Source organism: Aedes aegypti, chromosome 2 (assembly GCF_002204515.2).
Source record: "Aedes aegypti strain LVP_AGWG chromosome 2, AaegL5.0 Primary Assembly, whole genome shotgun sequence".
In the NCBI taxonomy this organism is placed as follows: Eukaryota; Metazoa; Arthropoda; class Insecta; order Diptera; family Culicidae; genus Aedes; species Aedes aegypti.
In genome coordinates this window covers 349,641,192-349,661,799 of record NC_035108.1, presented here as the reverse complement: position 1 = coordinate 349,661,799, position 20,608 = coordinate 349,641,192, and the positions used below count along the sequence as shown (strand labels likewise).

Below are 20,608 nucleotides of genomic sequence, written 5' to 3'. Positions count from 1 at the left end.
TAGCCACTACTGTGCCGGAATCAGTTCATCTGTATCTACTATACCGATACAGATCTATTTTTAACTAATCTATATTTACATCTGCTTTCACTCTCTTCTACTCTTTTACTCTCACACCGAGCAGGTAGGAGAGAGCTCTGCTGTTCAGTCCAATCGATTTTCATATGCCATTGTCCTTTGCTCTTGCGGTGGTTCATTTTGCCGTGTTTCTAAGTCGTTTTGAGGCTAGCTGCCTGCGAAGAGGGTCAGTTTGTCTCAGTCACCATCTGATACTGACGGAGGATGGATATGTTCCCCAAAGCACGGTCCGGCGTCTTCTGGTGGCTGGACGGGTTTTTTTTTTGTGGAGGGGCTGGAAATTGAACCCATGACCTTCCGCTTATGAAGCGAAAGCATAACCTCTAGGCTACGGACCCCCCTATTGATATTTTTTGTCAACCAATTATTCCAGCAATTTGTCTACAGAATACTTCGCAACAACACCTCCAACAAGATCCTCCAGAGCTACTTGCAGTAGCTCTCTCTCCTTAAGGTTTATCAGGTTTTGATCAAGGAGTTTCATCGTTTTTCTTGTTCTTGGCATTACGTCCTCTATTGGGACAGAGCCTGCTTCTCAGCTTAGTCTTCAATGAATACTTCCACAGTTGTTAACTGAGAGCTTTCTTCGTCAAAGTTGCCATTTTAGCATTCGTATATCGTGTGGCAGGTACGATGATACTCTATGCCCAGGGAAGTCAAGGAAATATCCATTACGAAAAGATCCTGGACCGACCGGGAATCGAACCCAGACACCTTCAGTATGGCTTTGCTTAGAAGCCGCGGACTCTAACCACTTGGCTGTCACTAAATAATGCACAGCATTAAGTAACTCATGATTCTAGGGGTCTAGGGATAGGCCAGTTAAAACTTACAAGCAATGTATAAAATACAGAAAAAAGAGGAAGCATTTTAGAATAAAAAAAGTGTGAATGATTGATCCCTCCATACAAATAAAGAAAAACAGTAAATTGATCCAGCAAACATACCTCTTCGTCGTACACCCACTCCTGATTGCCACCCATCCCGTGGCACCGGACCAGATTGACCGGCCCCAGGGCATTCGACGCGTCCAAACAGTTATCGTCGGACATCACCTGGTGCCGTTTGGTGTAGGCAAACACCTGGTTGCCTCCGAGCCCGTGACAGTAGCTGCTGCCGATCTTCTCGTTTGATTTGCGTCCCATCGTATCGAGACAGTTGCCCGTTTCCACGTTTCGAATCTGCAATGGAAGTGTGCATGTGCATGCACACACAAAGGAGGAATAATTTAGCGATTGTCGCCCTGAGACAGGATAAAGGATAGCATATGCTTTCTCGTACGTGTACTATCCGGTATATGTGCACAGTATTGGACAAGACATTTGTAAATTTTTCGATTTTCCATACAAATTGAGATATTGACTGTTAAAATTGCATTATTTAACGATATCAGTCAACTATGCCATCTTGTATGCTAATGTATGTGCTCAATTTACTACAGAAATCATTTTGTAGGTGCTGCAGAATACGAATCGACAAAGTTTGTAATACTTTCGTTTCTAAAAAAATATTTTTTGATGATTTAGAAAAGTATTGTGTCTGGCCATATAACACAAATGATGAAGTTGGTATGGAGTCTGCAAGCAAATACATTTGTAAAATTGACTCCAAATCGAAGATGATCTAGTTCAGTAACTGACCTATTTGGCGTGGAATTCGTCTAAATGTACAACTTTGCTAAAGATACCATGAAGCTATTCTTTTAATTTTGTTCAAGTTATCACAATTATTAAAATTTGTCAATAAATCACTTTAGTCAAACCGTTATTGGGTTTGAAACTCGAGTTAAATATGTCTGAAGAACTGTAAAAAAATTATTCAAATCGGTCCATTATTATTTGAGTTATTACTCAGTTCTAACCCACTAAATTTGACCCTGTATGGAAAATCGAAAAGTTTACAAATGTATTGTCCAATACTGTAGCTACGTTACATACCTCGCCCAGGAAGTAGTAATCCAGTGGCATTTGACTCTCGGGGTAGATGTTCTCCAGGTACCAGCGGAAGCTCTTGCACTTCAGTCTCTCGCGAAGTTCCTTCCGTTCGCTGACGTCGCCTGCGGAAGCCTTGCGAGCTCCTGTGATTTTTTGTGATGTTGTTACAATTGAAAACGGAAAATCATTCGCAAGGAAAACACGCGAGTTGGGAAGAAGAAAACCAAGAGAAAGTAGCGTTATTTTCGACAATCGATTTAAATAAATTTGGGTTGTCTGGCTTTATGTTTGCTATTTTCGTTCTACATGAAGTGAAGTGAAAGGATGTGTGTATAAACAGTATGAATACAAAAACACAATATTATGCATGTCGACAGATTCGGTAGCGCGCGAAGGGAACGCAAATAGGGATTCTACATATAAAGGTAAAGCGGATTCTGGGTGTGTTTCGAAGCGTACAAAAATGCTACGATGAAACCTTCATTTACGTAATTTCTTTGGAATTCGTTTAGCTTCAGCACATACTTATGAACGTCTTGAAAATTCTGAACAATGATGTTTACGCTATAGGGAAGTAAAATCTTAATCTATATCCTTCCTGATAATCTAAGATCTTCTTGAACCCACGAACTCTTTGGAGCCTAGGTATTAAGATAGTTATATAAAGGTAACCAATGATCGTTAAGAGCTTAATCATTGGAAATTAAATAACTGAGTTATTTGATTTCCAATGAGTTAGTCTTCAATGAATGGCGAAAAGCTTCTAACGAATTATTTCTCAAAAGTGGCAACTGTTTTCGAAAAAAATATTTGGTACACGTTGCACGTGATAATGACTATCACGCCTACCAAATATTTTTTCGATTAATGCTTTCATTTACGAGAAATTAGAAGTTAGATGCCTTTCGCCATACAAAATGAAACGAGAAAACTTCTGCTGATCAACTGTGAGCAAGAGCAAGGCAGGTAATCCATTGAACATTTTTGAATTCGAGATGGCGACCTAGAAAACAAGATGGCAACATCCGGTTCATGAAAATCATTGTACCTAAAGATCCTGATCATTCAGAGGCATGATTTTTCTACAGTTTGCCCAGGTTGAAAATTACTTTTGATTGAACATTTTGGAATTCAAGATGGCGGCCTCAAAAACAAGATGGCGACTTCCGGTCCATGAAAATAAAATGGTGATTCCCAAGAAACGGAAGTCGCCATTTTGTTTTCTAGGCCACCATCTCGAATTCCAAAATGTTCAATTGAAAGTACTTTTCCACCTGGACAAACTTGTAAAAAAATTGTCCTTCTAAATGATCAGTATCTTGAGGTACAATGATCACTTTTTGTGACTATGCGGTTCTTCGATTTCGAAAATATGCGAAAATCGATACAGCGTTTTGTGACAACCATGGTTGGATTCCGGCATGTTTCGCCCAAAAAGGAAGCTTTAGACAAAAATTATCTTCTACATTTGTATTAGTTTGGTCCATAGTTTGATGTTATTTAAAAAAGGAGGATCCACATTTTCATAGAAATGAAATAGACAACTATTGTAGAACTTATGGTATACATGCTTCACCACAATTTTTGACCATTCCTTTTTAAGCAACATCGCCAAAAAAGTTTTTTTTTTGAGCTCTTAAATTGACCCATTTAAAGCTGAGTGGTGCGGTCTCGAACATTTTGGTCATTCAATTTGAACACATTTTTTTCCACCAGTGCTAACCGTTGTATGTTTGCTTGTATCGCAGGAAACCATTTTCAAGGTGCACACTTAAAATGCTTCACACTAAGCTTCTGCAATTCTATGAGGGTAATAAGTCCAATGAATCAGCTCTAACAGATAGTTTATGACCGTATGTTAGTATAAATATATTTTACAAAAGATCTGAATACATGACGCATCAATAAGACCAGGTAAAACGTTTCTCAACAGTTCATAGTTTCTGTATCACGTAAAATGTATAACATTGTTTAGCGTGATGAAGTTATGACTGCACACTTCTAGGCATACTCGGATAATTTTGATGAAAATTTGAGCTTGACAGCAGCCTGGCTGCTTGTTTATATCCGGTTCGCAACCCCCAGATTTAGAGCTGTTTTTTCCTATGTTGATATAGGGCGGTCCGTGGAAAGTAGTTTTCGGACTCCAGCGTTTCGAACTGTAATACTTCATCAAAGTAATCTACATTAGTTGAAACAGTATAAAAAAACTTGTTTAGACAAAGTTTCTTGAAATTGTAAGCACTATAATTCTGCTGAATCATGTATGTAATAATGTTTACAAATAAAAATATTGACCATTTCATTTCTATGAAAATGTGTACCACCCTAGTTTTGAATAACATCGAGCAAATCGCTTAACTAATACAAACAACTTTGTAGAAGACAGTTGTTGCCTAAAGTTTAATTTTGATACTCTAAATGCATATGCTTGCTAGATTATTGTGCATTGTTCGTAACATTCTGATAGGATGGGTTACGTAACCGAAAGGACAGAACATCAAAGAGTCAAAAAGAGAAAATCTGAAGAACACAAAAACTTTTTAGAGGAATGATTCTCTTCTGAAAGAATCAATAATTTGACTATGTGCCAAACGTTATTTATAACATATTTAGTCAAACGCTATATGAAAAACGAAATCTGAAAAACTTTTCGTTGTAAAAATTAACTGCTTTGGACGCTCTGTCCTTTCGACGTTTTGTCCCTTTCGACGTTTGGTATTCAACGTTTTGTCTTTCAACATATTGTCCCTAAACAGTTCTGAATGTTCACTCGTTGCGTTTTTAAATCTGGTGATCTGTATTTTAAGCAGTTCTTGGACTAGAATCTTAAACAAATGTTGTTCTAATAACATGGTACGGTGGGTCCGTATGAGTATCAATCTTGTTTATAATCCTTCAAAAAATTACTGATTACGAGTGTCGATCTGGGGCCAGATAGCCGTAGCGGTAAACGCGCAGCTATTCAGCAAGACCATCGAATCCCGCCCATCGTGGGTTCGAATCCCACCGGTCGAGGATCTTTTCGGGTTGGAAATTTTCTCGACTTCCCAGGGCATAGAGTATCTTCGTACCTGCCACACGATATACACATGCAAAAATGGTCATTGGCATAGTAAGCTCTCAGTTAATAACTGCGGAAGTGCTCATAAGAACACTAGGCTGAGGAGCAGCCTCTGTCCCAGTGGGGACGTAACGCCAGAAAGAAGAAGAGTGTCGATCTGAAGATCTGAACTCAAAAGAGCTCTTATATAACCTCAAACAGACGTTAAATTCGAAACATGACAGTATATACTTTCATGAGCCTGAAGACATACCAGTGATCTCTTGAAGGTCTATGAACAGCATTTAAACCCATTATAGGATCATAAAAATAAATTTTATAGAGTTTTAAGTTAAACAATCTTTTAAGGTTATTCAAGAACTCTTTATATTCAAAAGAGTTCTCGTATAAGCTTAAACAATCGTCGAACGTTAAGACTTTACAAAATATATAATGGATATAAATGCTGTTCATATACCTTCAAGAGACCACTGTACAATGGTCGGAGAAAATGAGGTTTGGCTAAAACTAGTTTTATCGTCTTAAATAATGAAATATGTAATCTGAATTTTTTGGCGTTTTGTTTCAGAAGGGGTCATTCACACGTACGTAATTTATTTTTTATTTTTTTTATTACAAATGCAATCAAATTAAATATGTATTAAATATGTTTAAATGAACTTTGTGTTGTAAAAGTGTTGATCCATAAGCTTTCAGATAGTGCGTAAATTTGGGGAAATATTGCATTACTTAAAAATGAATTTTGCACTTTATTTTATTGTTACAATTTTCAATTTTTTGACTTCAGCAAATTTTACGTCATACAAGTGAAAGAAATTTAAATTTTAGTTTCATATAAATAAAGGATCATAATAATTTAATACTTAAGGTGAAAATGAAAGTTTTTGGTAGTTTTGACCGCCCATTCATATGGAGCCCGACCATTGTGCACTAGTTAGCTTGTAAATTTGAAGAGCTGTTTCCTATGGAGTTCGTGGCTGACCTACAACACTTAGGCTAGCTATAGCTGGCATAACTTTTTACAAGCTTTGTCACACATGTTTTATTTGTCATTCACACAAAATTTATTTACGTAATTATTGCATATACGTAAAATTCTAATTACGCACCCTAGACCCATCCCATAAATGAAGGTTTCAGTGTACTTGGAGCACGAAACGTCGCGGTACAGCTATGACTAGGTATGAGGTAGAGCAGACAGCAATGAAATATATCGACAGTGTGTTTGCAGTTGAGTTTACACTGCAGCAGAAGCAACATTACACAGCAGTGGCACATATTATATTACTACTAGCGTTCGGATGAAATCAGGCAGCGAACGAAGATGACTATGGATTTTAGTGAATAAATAATGTCCGCACGAGAAATGGCAAGGGATGAAGCAGTGGAAAAAAAAATGTAATGACTAACGAGTGCGTGCTTTTGTTCGGATTGATTGATTCTACTTCGCACTATTTTTTACAGCATTTCAATACGTTCAATGAAATTCATTTTTCTTCTCCAAAGCACACGTTCGATATATGTTGGTGCCAAATTCCCTACACTTTAAAATTTTTTCATACTTTATGGCACTATAGAATGATGATGAGCGCCAGAACCAACTTTTGAATTTAGAAGTTTTATGCTATTAGTACACGGTGTCCAATATTGAACTAAGGTCTGACAGCAGACTCTATCAGAACTTCTCTAGTCAAATATAAGAAACCGTGTTCTACTTACTCTAGCCTCCTCTGAGCAAAAATTAAAAAAATCACTGTGTATATATTTTTAACAGTGTATACATTTTCAATGCTACGTGAGCTTTTCCCACTTAGCCGTACTGATGTAAAAACTCATAAACATAACACCTATTCAATTTCCGAACAATGTGTGGCTTGGAATGGTCATTCGGATTTACAGTATTGGACAAAACATTTGCAACTTTTTCGATTTTCCATACAAAATGACCAACTTTGATAAGCAAAATCTCACTTATTTATGGACCGATTCGAGTGAAACTTTCACAGAATATCAGATATAACTTGAATTTTAACATATATTTTTGAATAATTTTTCCAATCACGAGTTTATAAGTAATAACGGTTCGACTAAACTGTAATTTTCGACGAAAAATTCAAAACTTTTTATCTCAAAATCTGATAGCCCTACACAAAAACTGTCTTAAGCAAACTTATTCATCTCGTCAAAATCTACAACTTTGCTGAAGATACCATGAAGCTATTCCTTCAATATGTTTAGTTATGTAAATTATAAAAAATCGTCAAAAACTCCACTTTAGTCAAACCGTTACTGCTTTTCAACTTGTGATTGGAAAAATCACTCAAAGATATATGTTAAAATTCAAGTAATGTCTGATATTCTGTGAAAATTTTATTCAAATCGGTCCATAAATAACTGAGATTTAGTTTATTAAAGTTGGGCATTTTGTATGGAAAATCGAAAAAGTTGCAAATGTTTTGTCCAATACTGTATGAAGCTAACTAAGTTATGAAATAATATTCATTATTTGCATTATTGATCGTGTTGAGTGATGTTATTTTTTGCTTGCCTCATATACAAATAAAATAAAATTTTGTTAAAGCTCAGGGAATGCTAATAACATAGAACTTTCAAAAAACAAAATACATAAGCAGATATACTCAATTCCTGATACCTATATTCAACTCACTTCGTCACAGAGGTGTTTTTTTTCAAGTTTTTGACCTCAAACTTGCAACATTCTAAGATTTATCAAAAAACGGGCTTTTTTAGCAAACTGTTTAGCACTTTAGGTCCACCAATGTGAGAAAATCGAAAACACCACCCTTTAGTTTTAGCATATACTAGCGATCAGTAACATCAAATTGGAATTCTTAGGATGTGTGCCGATGTGTGAAGCTTTTGCTTCTGACACTATCTATCATTTACGGGGTGAGCAAGTTAACTTTTTGACATATGGCAAATACATTTTTATGGAGCAACCTAATAAACAATTTCTCTTAGCAGTAATTTACAGGATTTTTAGATGAGTTTGCATCCCAGCTATACTGATTTGATCTATAATTTCCCTAAACGATTCTGCCTTCGAACATTATCATCCTGGCACAAAACAACGCAATTGTCTACCTTTTGAGGTCGGCGCCTCTTAAATTCAATTGGTAATAGTATTAAGTCTACTTATTTTCGGTATTACTTTCCGGTGAAACCTATCCTAAATCCTTCTAAATGCTAAGACGATTCGATTCGGGTCCCGACCTTAAACCTAAAGCAATGAAACCCGCGCCGGATGTGACCCTTGATTCCGTCCGCCCGAACGATAAGTATCAACCATTTGGATTATTTAACCTGGCCAGCAGCGGCATTTCGACAGTGGACCAAAAGAGGCCAAACCAAACCTGCCCAAAATGGCCTATCTATTTTCGGGGCACGAAGGAAATGGATCGAAATAAAAATGCAGATAAATAATTTATCAAGGAAAAATCCCATTCAACAACACTGCCGGCTGGATAGCTTTGGCCACAGTGTTCCACATTTTTCCCAGCCAGCCAGCCGTCCACCGTCTGTGTTGGAAGGTATCTCTGATGGATCCTAATGGCTTTGTAGCCCGGAGGCGCCGCTGCTGCTGCTGCTCATGTCATGCTCAATCTGCTTCGTCTTGTCCTACCCTACGTTATTCTCCAGAACAGGAGATTTCCCAGAATCGTTTTTATATATTTTAAAGAGCGATTTTTTTATTCAGTTATTTAGTTTTTTTCGTTAAAAAATGTACCTACCCAATAAATTGATTCGAATGGCCCTGAAGCTTCGAATCCCGGACACGGACCTCAATTCGTTCAAAATATTATCTCTTCAAAATCCTTCTTATGGATATCAAGCAAATAAAATCGGAATTGATTTAAAAAACACGAGTGTTGGCTTTGCTTGTCGGTTCAGTCAAAAATATTCAGCCTGCAAATATCTCATGCAGTCTACCGAAGTAAACTGTTCTTCTTCTTGAAATATTCTTAAAACAACATTGAATTTTCGATCTCTACGCCTTTGAAGAACAAATTTAATTGAAATTCGTAGAATACAGGACGCTTCGATGCTTACTGACTTTAAAATGGATTGCTCAATTTAAACCACCTAATAAAATTTCAATCTTGTCGCTCCCTTCCACTTATTAATTTCCATCATTTACAAAAATCTTCTATAGACTTCCTTTACCTTTGAGTCGCATGAACGCTTTAGGCATAACAAAAATAATATAAAACAATCACGGTCGATACCTTCTCCTATATATGCTCATAAGAACACTAATCTGTCCCAATTGGGACGTAACGTCAGAACGATGAAGAAGGGTGTTCAAATTTTCCTTAAAGCAATAAAACCGATACATTATTTTTTCCACACTAAAGCTCCATGAGAATCATGACAAATTTTAAAGCATATGTTATAATTTAAGATTTTTTAGATCAGGATGATTATCAATAATAAGAAATATATTATATAATACATATATTGTTAATAAAATTCGAGTCTTTCAACAAGAGACATTTGGATAGAAAACTGAATTTAACAGCAAAAACATCCAATGCTTTGGATATGCTTTTATTGCTCTAGAGGAAACACCCCTAGGATCATTTTTTTACAAACCGTACCTAACTTCAAGAATATGGACATGGATTACGTGACTATAATGTTGACAGGTGAAATAGATCAGTTGTCCACGAAATAATTGATAATGTAATTTCAAGAATACCTCGGAAAGCGCCTAAATGTAGACAACAGAAATTCAATTATTTTAACAAAATGAGCAAATTGGTGCGAACTTTGGTGATAAAATTTGTATTTTGGATATATATTATGCATCCTCGAAAAACATTTAGGCTGACATCTAATCAAAAACATTTAGGCATCAATCTAACCGATTTGACATGGAATTCGACAAATGATAAAACACACGTTTTTGATGAAAACAAAAAGTGTCTATCTCGTATCGTTGAATAGCTAAGTGCATTCATGATAAATATTCGCCCATTACACATAAAAAATCTTGTTTCTACTCAAAATGACTCAGCAAGTTTCGTGACGTCGTAAGTTCTTATTTTATTCTATTACGTACAAGTAATAACTTTGGTAAACAAAAAATAATAACAGATCAAATATCGAAAATTTAACAATTTCAGGTTTGAAAACTTCCTTGTAATTTACAATATTCTGGTTAAGGTACACCGAGGCAAGTGAGAATAGAAGGGAAGTAGGTCCATAAATCATAGCAAGAATCAAGTTTAATTTTTGGGGAGAATATTTTCTATCGTAATTTGCAGTTTGACTCAAACGCCATTTTGAATATTAGCTTACTATTTGACTATCGAACAAAAACAATTGAGTAGTTGATGAGCATTAGTTTTCGTAATAATATGTTACAGAAATATCACAATTTCAATATTTCTGAAGATATATGACAAACTAAGCTGTAAATTGACATGGCGCTTACGTCACTCCACTATATTACGGTTAGTAGTAATTTGAAAATATAAGGAAAATGTTTGATATAAACATTTTTTTCAACTTCAATTCAACTATACATGATAGATAATGACCAAAATTCACAAAAAATATGTTTTAAGAATGTTTAAATGCTTCAAAAACGCTTACAGAAATGTCGTGTCATTGACAAAGTTGTTTGTAATAACATACTCGACTGCTTTTCAAAGATGCAAAATCTCTAGCTTCAATTTTATGTATCGCTTTTAGGCGGATTTTTCATCAAACTCAGCACACCCAAAGTAACGCATATTTATATCATTTCGAACACCAACACAAGTAAGCAGGATAATATGACACGATAACAACGTAATATGCACATATAGTGCAATCATTTGGTGCATGTCGACTCTATATACGCATTTAATGGCAGAAAAGGTAAAATAGTGTGCCATTATAATGTCGTGCTTTTCTGCACCTTTAGTGCCAATATTAGACCATGTGACAAACGCCCAATTTTGGGACACATTATTTTGTGCTTTTGCGTATTCAAATAATCGGTCTGAGTTAAGCATGGGAAAATTCACTCACTCACTCGAACGCTACCGATAATAAATAGCAAAGCATCTGCTGCCATCACCAAATGTTCAGTAACAGCTAAGAGCTCTTAGGGCGATGACATATTGCAGGAGTAGAGAAGGGATAAAAGGAGAGAAGAGAAAAGAGTCAAAGCTCTCTCAATGCAAACTATATGGAAAACGCGCTTACCTGGTATACTGAAGGCGAAGTGAAGAGGTTCAAAGAGATCTGTGGAAATCATTTGCTGCTTCGACGCGCAAGAACGCTAGTGAACGCTAGAGGAATATGATATGACTGCGCTCGTTCTTGGCGTAAATGGAGCACGGATCAGAACGTTTGCTAGTAAATTAAATCCACAAATAGGGAATTTTATAATTAAATGAATTAACTTTTGTAACTTATCATAATTACAACTGATTTATTGATAAACTGTTACCGTGATGAATCAAAATCCGGACAGGACCAATATCCGGACACTAGTGAATTCAATCATTTCAATGTTAAATATCCTTCCTAGTGTGAGAATATTATTCCTACTATTAATGTTAACTATTGTTGACCATTGTAACATGAATCGACATCAAGTTAGTCTTGTAAATCATTAACAAAGACAAAAACAAAAGTCGGTTCCGCTAGGACGCGTTTGCTTTCAAAATTAACGATAACCAAAGAAATTCTACTCAATGCGCCATCGCGTTTCGGCGATTCATCACGCGTTTGTTACGTGCTTATCATATGTGATTCATGTTCTGTAGTGATTTGTTTGTATTTTGTTCTCGGTAAAGTCAATAGTTTCGAAGAAATTAATGAAATGCATGTAATTCTGTACTAGAAAAAGACTGTCCGACACAGTGTGTTAGCATACAATTTTTCAAAGTTCAAAAAGAAATACAACATCATAATTGTTCGAAAACCTGGAAAACTCGTTGAATGTTGTACCGTTGTGATTTTAAATAGTGTTAACTGAAAATGTTTGTAAATTATGTGTAATTATTGCACATATCACAAGTATCTTTTGAAGACTTCAAAACCTACGTTTTATGATGTTTCTGTATAATCCAACAGAGGAACAACATTATTTTTACAAATCCATGAATCTTTGTATCGTGATATCAAGGTATGTTTAATGGTTTTTATTTTTTTTTTAAGAACGACTGCGATTTTTTTGAATGTCCGTATTTTGATTCATGTGTCCGGATTTATGGACACGACATGATACAGAATTAACTCAATTTTCATTAAATTCATTATAAATTTGGTGAAAATTATCAAGTTCTAACCTAAAAGCTATCATCCCAAAGTAATACATAATAAAATAGCGATTAACCAATCGTATGCAAGCATTTGAATATGTGTATCATCTTAGGTGTCCGGGTTTTGATGCATCACAGTAATCAGTATTTTTGTTTTCTATATTATTTTATTGCTTTCTCCAGTTGATAACTACTTCAGAACATCTTTTATCATTAAATGTGGTGGAAGAATCCCTACTTGGTATTGTTGGCGAAAATGAAAAACTGTTTTCGATCGAAATGGCATTTGAATATAAACAAGAACAGGGGTGAATAATATTTTGCTTGTTCAGCACTAATCTTTCTTTTAAATATCTATATTTTTCAACATTTTTATTACAATCATGAATAATTATAATTCGTCAATCATATATTCCTTATTTCTATTTGTCTTGTTTCCTGTATACATTTTCCTCATAAATCGAGATAAAAAGATGTCGAAGAACATGATCAGTTGATCATGTAAGCTCAGGCTTTGATTTAAACTTTCATCAGTTTGAATATTCACTCTTGTATAATTTTCAGAGTACTCTTGGCTTTATGTGACTCCATTTTGCTGATTTGAAGAGCAGATTGTTCACTGTTTGATGATTTGACAGCAAATAAACAGAAATACAGAATGATCATACTGACATCTAAATTAGAAAAAAAAAATCAGATGGATTTTCCATCGAAAATTGAAATTCAAGGTAAAAGCAATATTCTCCGTCCCAACCTCACCTATCTAAAATAATCTATCCAGCCCAATGTGAAACAAAACCAAAACAACGCCATTATGGGTTCCGGGCAATTTGATCGGATAAACCTTAAGTAACTGTTTGTAAAACGCCTCTAAAAACACGATTCAATATCAAGGACCAGTTCAATAAAATTTTGTGAAATATTGTGTGTAACACTATCATCCAAAGAATTGCTGTTCCATTACTCGATATTTCCATGAGTCGATGGTCCCTTCAATATCGACTCATGGAGGTTTCACTGTATCTAGATATTTTGTGCAACACTATGGCTTACGTAAAACAAATTTGCTCCTTGTGGATCACTTGTCAATGCGGTATATAAAAAATCGACAAGGCATGTTTGATAAAATCTCAAACCATATTACTTAGTACAGACAGAAAGCGAGGATGTGAAAGAGGAGCATACGCGTTGAAGGTCTCTCCATGCATGTTGTATGAAAATCGCGCTTACCTGGCATACTGAAGCGATGCGAAGAGGGATGGGAAGTGTGGTCAAGCGTGAAAGCAGTTCGTGTGGTGCTTCGACGCGCGAAAACGCTTGAAGATAATTTGAACTATTATTGGCAGCACTAATATTGTGCGTGAATTTCGAACTGATGAAAACAGTTGGGAGTAAACTAAATTAACAAACACAAAAGAAAAGTTCTTTTTTTATATTTGAAAAAAAATGTGTGCTTTGTACCACTGAACTGATCTTATACATTAAATTCCCCAAAGCAAAATTATCACTCGGCCATTCCTTAGCTTAGCTTAGACTGACTACACATATCAATGGTTGCTATTCCGTGATTGACCGAGGTCAGTGAAAATGCACAAAGAATCAACTAGAAGTTCGGCTGGGATTGGCTATAATCTTCTTCAGTGTGCATAATTCAGTGCCTCTATTTATACAGGGTCAATAACGGCGCCGGCCACGTCCTTGCAGTCAGGTGGGAATGAGGGAAGGAATGTTAGTGTGTAACCTTTGCTATTTGGAGACCGTGTTTGCCTCTGCATCTCCACAAAGGTTACTGGGAGGGATGTTTGTTAATGGGGAGGATCGTTGGGTCACAGGATTCACTTTGATCAGCGATTAGACCATGATAAATAATTTGACGCGAGCAAAAGATCAAAAACTACTACCTGCTTCGCGATCCGCGACACTATTTTATTATACCACGCGAGCGACGCGCAACACGACTGATCCTGCTCACATCACCCGCCCCCGCAGGAGAAAGTGACGCGAGCAAAGGATCAAACACTACTAACTTGCTTCGCGATCCGCGCCACTAATAAATCATGCCACGCGAGCGGCGCGCAACACGGTTGATCCTGCTCACATCACCCGACCCCGTAGGATCAAGTGACGCGAGCAAAGGATCAAACACTACTAACCTGCATCAAAATTATCACTCGGCCATTCCGTAGAAAAAAAAAGGAAAACCACAATGTTCCATGACTTATAAATAAGAGAGTCGATTTGTTATCAATCATTAAAACCATAGCTTTTACTTCAATAAAACGGGAAATTGCTCTCAAATTTGATCGATTATTACCCGTTCGGAAAATCAATATTTACTTAAAAATTAACTGCAATTGGAACCATTCGTGATCTTGTTTATAATATCGATGATTCGAGTTTAGAAAAGATTCCCATAAACCATTTAAAGTACTCGTAGAAAAGGTATGCAATTAACATACTATTTCATTCCATAGATACAAACATGATATTATATCTATAACTAGTGTATTGTTTAAACTTCCAGTCGTCGCGCGGTTCACCACCGTCAAAACCACCACACTGCTGTTGTGGACGAAAAGCGAGTTTTTTTTTCCAAAAGTGTTGTACAAAACACAACAGCGCGACGACTGAAGTGTTAAGTGAATTTAAAGAAATTTTTCGTTCATAACAGCAGAAGTTTAATAATTTTGATTGGAAAAAGGCATTCAATTTCAAAATTCTCGAAAATTATAACTTTTTTTGAAAAAAATATTCGGTAGGCTTGATAGATATCATTTTTTTTATTTCTTTATTAGTATCATTTCAAACATTCATTTCTTCTGTGTGTTCTGTGTTATTAGACAACACTATCATCCTAATTCGGTAAAACAAATTTAAGATTTTATTAACAACATATTACATTTTATTTGCCGTAGCAGTTCAGATTTTTTACAGGTGAGTTGATTTCACCTGCTTATAAGAGAAAAAACACGTTTTCAATTGACTTAACTTAACCTAAAAATATAACGCATTAATCGTGGCAATAGAAGATTGTAACGTTTTTGCCTGAAATTATCGATTATTTTATTTGACATTTGTTCCAATGTTTCAACATTGGATATTTTATGTAACACATTAGTACTATACAAGGGAGGAAGCTTCAGAATCATTTTCAAAATTTTATTTTGAATTCTCTGAAGAGCTTTTTTTCCTGGTTACAATCACAACAGCTAGTCCATATTGGTACAGCATACAACATGGTTGGCCTGAAAATTTGTTTGCATATCAAAAGCTTGTTCTTAAGACAAAGTTTTGATTTTCTATTAATAATGGGATAGAGACATTTTACATATTTGTTACATTTGACTTGAATGACCTCAATGTGATTTTTGAAAGTTAAATTCTTATCTTGCATGAGCCCTAGATACTTACCTTCATCTGACAAATTTATTGGAACCCCTCTCATCGTGACAACATGTCTACTTGAAGGTTTCAAATAAAGAGCTTTTGGTTTACGTGGGAATATTATTAGTTGAGTTTTGGAAGCATAAGGAGAAATCTTCCATTTCTGCAAGTATGAAGAAAAAATATCCAAACTTTTTTGCAATCGACTACAGATGACACGCAGGCTTCGTCTTTTGGCGGAGAGGCCTGTGTCATCCGCAAACAAAGATTTTTGACATCTCTGACTCTGGTAAGTCAGATGTGAAAATATTGTATAATATTGGTCCCAAAATGCTGCCTTGGGGAACACCAGCTCTTACAGGAAGTCTTTCAGACCTGAAGTTCTGATAATTAACTTTAAATGTACGGTTTGACAGATAACTTTGAATTATTCTAACAATGTATGTTGGAGAATTAAAGTTTTTTAATTTTACGATCAAGCCTTCAGTGCCAAACACTGTCGAATGCTTTTTCTATATCTAGATAAGCAAGACCAGTAGAATAGCCTTCAGATTTGTTGGAACGAATCAAATTTGTTGCACGTAAAAGTTGATGAGTGGTCGAATGTCCATGGCGGAATCCGAACTGTTTATTGGCAAAAAATGAATGTTCGTTGATGTGGGCCATCATTCTGTTCAAAATGACTTTTTCAAAAAGTTTACTGATGGAGAAAAGCAAACTGATTGGACGATAGCTAGAAGCTTCTGCAGGATTTGTGTCTGGTTTCAAAATTGGTACAACCCTAGCATTTTTTCATTTGTCAGGAAAATATGCTAATTGAAAACATTTGTTAAAAATATCAACTAAGAATGATAAACTACTTTCGGGAAGTTTCTTGATGAGGATGTAAAAAATTCCATCATCGCCAGGAGCTTTCACATTTTTGAATTTTTTAATAATAGTTCTCATTTCTTCCAAATCAGTATCCCAGGAATTTTCGAAAACGTTCTCTTGATTGAGAATATTTTCGAAGTCCTGAGTAACTTGATTTTCTATTGGACTAGTAAGTCCTTAATTAAAATTGTGCGCGCTTTCAAACTGCATAGCAGTTTTCTTCTTCCAATGCCGGTATTGGCTTCTGAGGTTTTTTTTTAATTTTAGATAATTTCCAAAAATGCTTAAAGCCAAGGTACAATTGAGAAATTTTATTTTCAAAATTTTTTTTGTTTCTTAATTGAGAAAAACGTTTCTAGATTTCTTATTTATTCTGTTATATTTATCTCCAATTTTTATGTTGTTCCGCCCACGCAGTTACGGATCACCTACAGTGACGGATCACTTTGGCGTTCAACATCGAATAACTTGCCCAAAACATAAACGTTTACGTTAAACATATTTTTCCCATGTTATACTATTTGTCTTCTACCAATTGTAATGTTCAACCGCTAAATAACGGTGTATTTGACAAATGTTTAGTTGGTACCACACAGCTATCATTATATGGTCGTTTTCTGTAAGAAGTGCCGTCAGCATTCATAAGCTCCCACAGGTGGTAAAATTCAAATGTTATAGCATAAAACATGCTCGTTCGCTTCGATTCAGTATGAATTCATCATTGGAAAACATTTTTCTTGAATGTTGATTCTAAATATAAATATTAGCACTTCTAACTAGTGATCCATAATATGGACCAGGAAATGATTGTTTACTACGGTTATGGATCACACCCAAAGAATGTAGATTTCTTCGCACGCCATCGAGAAGCAGTCTTCCTGCTTGATGAGAAATGATTTTAACAAACTTGATACATTCTACAGAGTCGCCTTTACAGGCCTCTGTTGATGCGAATGGGACATGGGAAAGGAGAAGAAACCGAATAGAGCAGCCGTGCGCGCTCTCTCTCCGGTCTCAGGCAGCATGCTGTTGCCGAAGCACAAAATCAATGAAAACACGGAGCGCATTGAAACTCTTTCGAAACCTCTTCCAATATGCCATACCATTTTTACCTCTTCTCTTCTCTTTTCGCCAACACTTCACTTCACTTCTCTTCTCTTTCGGTATGCCATCAGCCTTAAGGTGAGCGCAATCCCGACGAATCGCAAACGATTGAGATGAATCGAGAGACGCATGAAGCGGAGAGAGAATCAATCCGCTCTTAAGGGGCAGACACGAAAGAACGCGTTCACCACTCAATCACTGAATGCATTCAGTTGAATGTACGGATTTCGCGCTCACTGAATCATTCCGCCTGGTATATTTCCAGTCAGTGAGCGCTCATTAGCACTCAAACACGAATGTCACTCGCGCGGAATCGGAATATAAACAATCATTCGCAATTGCAATCGGTTGCCTTCGGCACACAGAATTGGTAGTAACTCATTAATAATGAGCCATTATGTTGCCGTGTTTGCCTGATTTGTCGCTCGGCGAGGTCTTAGATGCATAAGGTGACACGGGAGACCGTGTTATTTTCCCTATATTTTGCCTCACTCTAACAATTATCATCAAAACTTTGCAGAAGCAAATCTCGAGTTTCAGTGAACTGATTAAGCTGAAAATTTATTGGGTTGTGCACTACATATCCAGAATTATAGTTTTACATTTTTCGCATCAATATATTGAGTGGTACTTGAGATTTGCTTCTTCAAAGGGATAGGGTGATTATAATACCGTCCAGTGCGCCCATAAATGGACATATTTGAACAGTTTCGTAAATTATACCAATACCACTCAAGAGGGTACATAATTAGCAATTTCAGGTGGGTCCATAATAGGCTCGTTGGCAGCGAGCCGGATAACATGGGAATTAAATAGAGGGTCCATAATAGGGGACGTTAAATTTGTATACATTCCTATTATGGACACAGGTGGGGTTCATAATGAACACAAGGACAACAATTTTTCAAATGTTTCTTTCGCTTGAAAAATCTGGAAAAGCTATGAAATAAAGACATGGTACTTGCTGTTAGACTGCACCATATCCGTCTGAGATATCATTGCAGAAAAGCGTTGAGAATTAATTTTAGCTACTAAGGGGACCATTACTATCAATGAAACCTTAGAGTACTTCTCTGTATCGTATTCGATTCTTTTGGCATTTTCGTTTTTATTACGACGAATGCGTCACGAACCTGCCACATCTGTAATGTTGAATTGTCTAAGTCCTGCTCATTTATTCCTTTGGCCCAGAAAATAAATATTGGTGGGAAGAAAAGAGACCAATATGAACCGTCATTTCTCCCCGTCATAAAATAAGCGAATATGGTAGTAAGAACTATTATGTTTGCTTCTTTTTACCACTACATGCAAACACGTAGTATAACTGTTAAAACATTAGATAGCATTGAATGATGCTCTGTATGCGAAAAAAGAGCTAATATAGTGCTTATTAAATGTCTGTACGCTTCATATATTAATGCTTCTAATGGTGCAGTAATTGCAGTTTTTAAGCAATAAAAATGCTGTTATAAGGCGTTTCTGCATCATAGCGCTGTTATACATAATGCCCTTATGCATTTCTAATTTTGATTTGGAGCTTATTATTAGTGCCTATGGTTACCTACAAAGTCTCTAAAGGTAATAATTATTCTTTTCAAGTTATTCTATTTTGATCGTCAAATCGTCGAATTGAAACACTGTGTAATGGTTGGGTATTCGCACAAACTGCTGGTTTGGTGATAAGATGGGAAAATCAAATTATTTTTTCAAGCCCCATTGAAGCACGAAGAACTTGTTGTTTGAAGAATGTAGATAAGATACACACCTGGCTGTGCTACGGAAAACGTTTCCGATTCGGGGGAAAAATACGTCGTCTGAGTATCTGTATTAACAGCCGTGTGATTCAATTCAACTTGTGCGTTGTCGAAAGATTATATTCATGATTTACTGCATGCGGTAAGGGGAAGGTACTTTTTGTAAATTGGATTCTTTGGAAGTGACGGACGGCTTAGCACCGGCACAGAATGCCATTCGAACGTTTCAATGAGTTCCATTTCCATCGCTTCCGAATATCAATTTTTGAACATTTTTGCCGCACTTCGCCGATACTGCTTTTCCAATCCACTTGGCGAGAATAATCGCCAATGGCAACACAACTCTGTACTATCGGCGAAAAAATGTGACACACTTGTTAGGCACGTTTCCAATCTGTGCTTGGAGTACGCAGCACAGTAGGGTGGCCCGTAATTATCAAACTACAAAAAACTTAAGTAACCCCCTCCCTATTTTGTTGATTTGGAGGCGTAGAAGCTACAGTGAAAATTAAAATGGAATCCATTAAATCTAAGGAGGGGCTAAACGTGCTTGAAGTTTACATGAAGTAACACGACCAAACATATGTAAAACACGGTTCTATTTACCTTTTCCATCATAGGCGCTAAAGTCATTAAATTGCTATCATAACTGATTTGTAGATTTGCCAGTAGGGTCATATTTTATTTAACAAAAAATTAATTCAAAAAATTAAACGATAGTCTGTGTGCTCCTTTCAAACCCCTTAGAGATGACAGATTTCGCTCAAATTTTCACAGTAGCTTCTGAGGGTGCAAATGAACAAACTTAGGGGTGTAACATAAAATTTTAACAAGTTGATATTTGCTTTATAAAAATGGCCCACTTTAATGCACAGGGACCACTCAATAAAGAAGTGTTGGTACGACGACGGCCTTGTTAAGTTCGGTGATTGATGGGCTTAGGCACGATTTGATAGAGTTTTCCCTCTGGGCTCCACTGTACCTCACCACGGTCAGAGTCGTCGTCATTCGGACAAAGCATCAGGGAGCCAGACAGACTGTCGACCTGCCAGTAAGGTTCGTGCGTCACACGGAAAACAGGATGACGGCGCTAAATGACGATGATAACACAACCAGCAGTAGCATATATGTTGGCTA

General features: G+C 36.3%; 1 protein-coding gene across 15 annotated transcripts in view; it reads right to left on the bottom strand.

Moving 5' to 3' along the window:
- Positions 1-20,608, bottom strand: part of LOC5577563 (polypeptide N-acetylgalactosaminyltransferase 5) — a 367,508-nt gene that overhangs the window by 8,535 nt on the left and 338,365 nt on the right. For all 15 annotated transcript variants that reach the window (XM_021846257.1, XM_021846247.1, XM_021846248.1 and 12 more), the window contains 2 exons: positions 2,016-2,155; positions 1,026-1,259 (listed from right to left, as the gene is read on the bottom strand). In XM_021846257.1, coding sequence (XP_021701949.1) covers positions 1,026-1,259; positions 2,016-2,155 — 374 coding nt within the window. The remainder of the gene's footprint in view (positions 1-1,025; positions 1,260-2,015; positions 2,156-20,608) is intronic.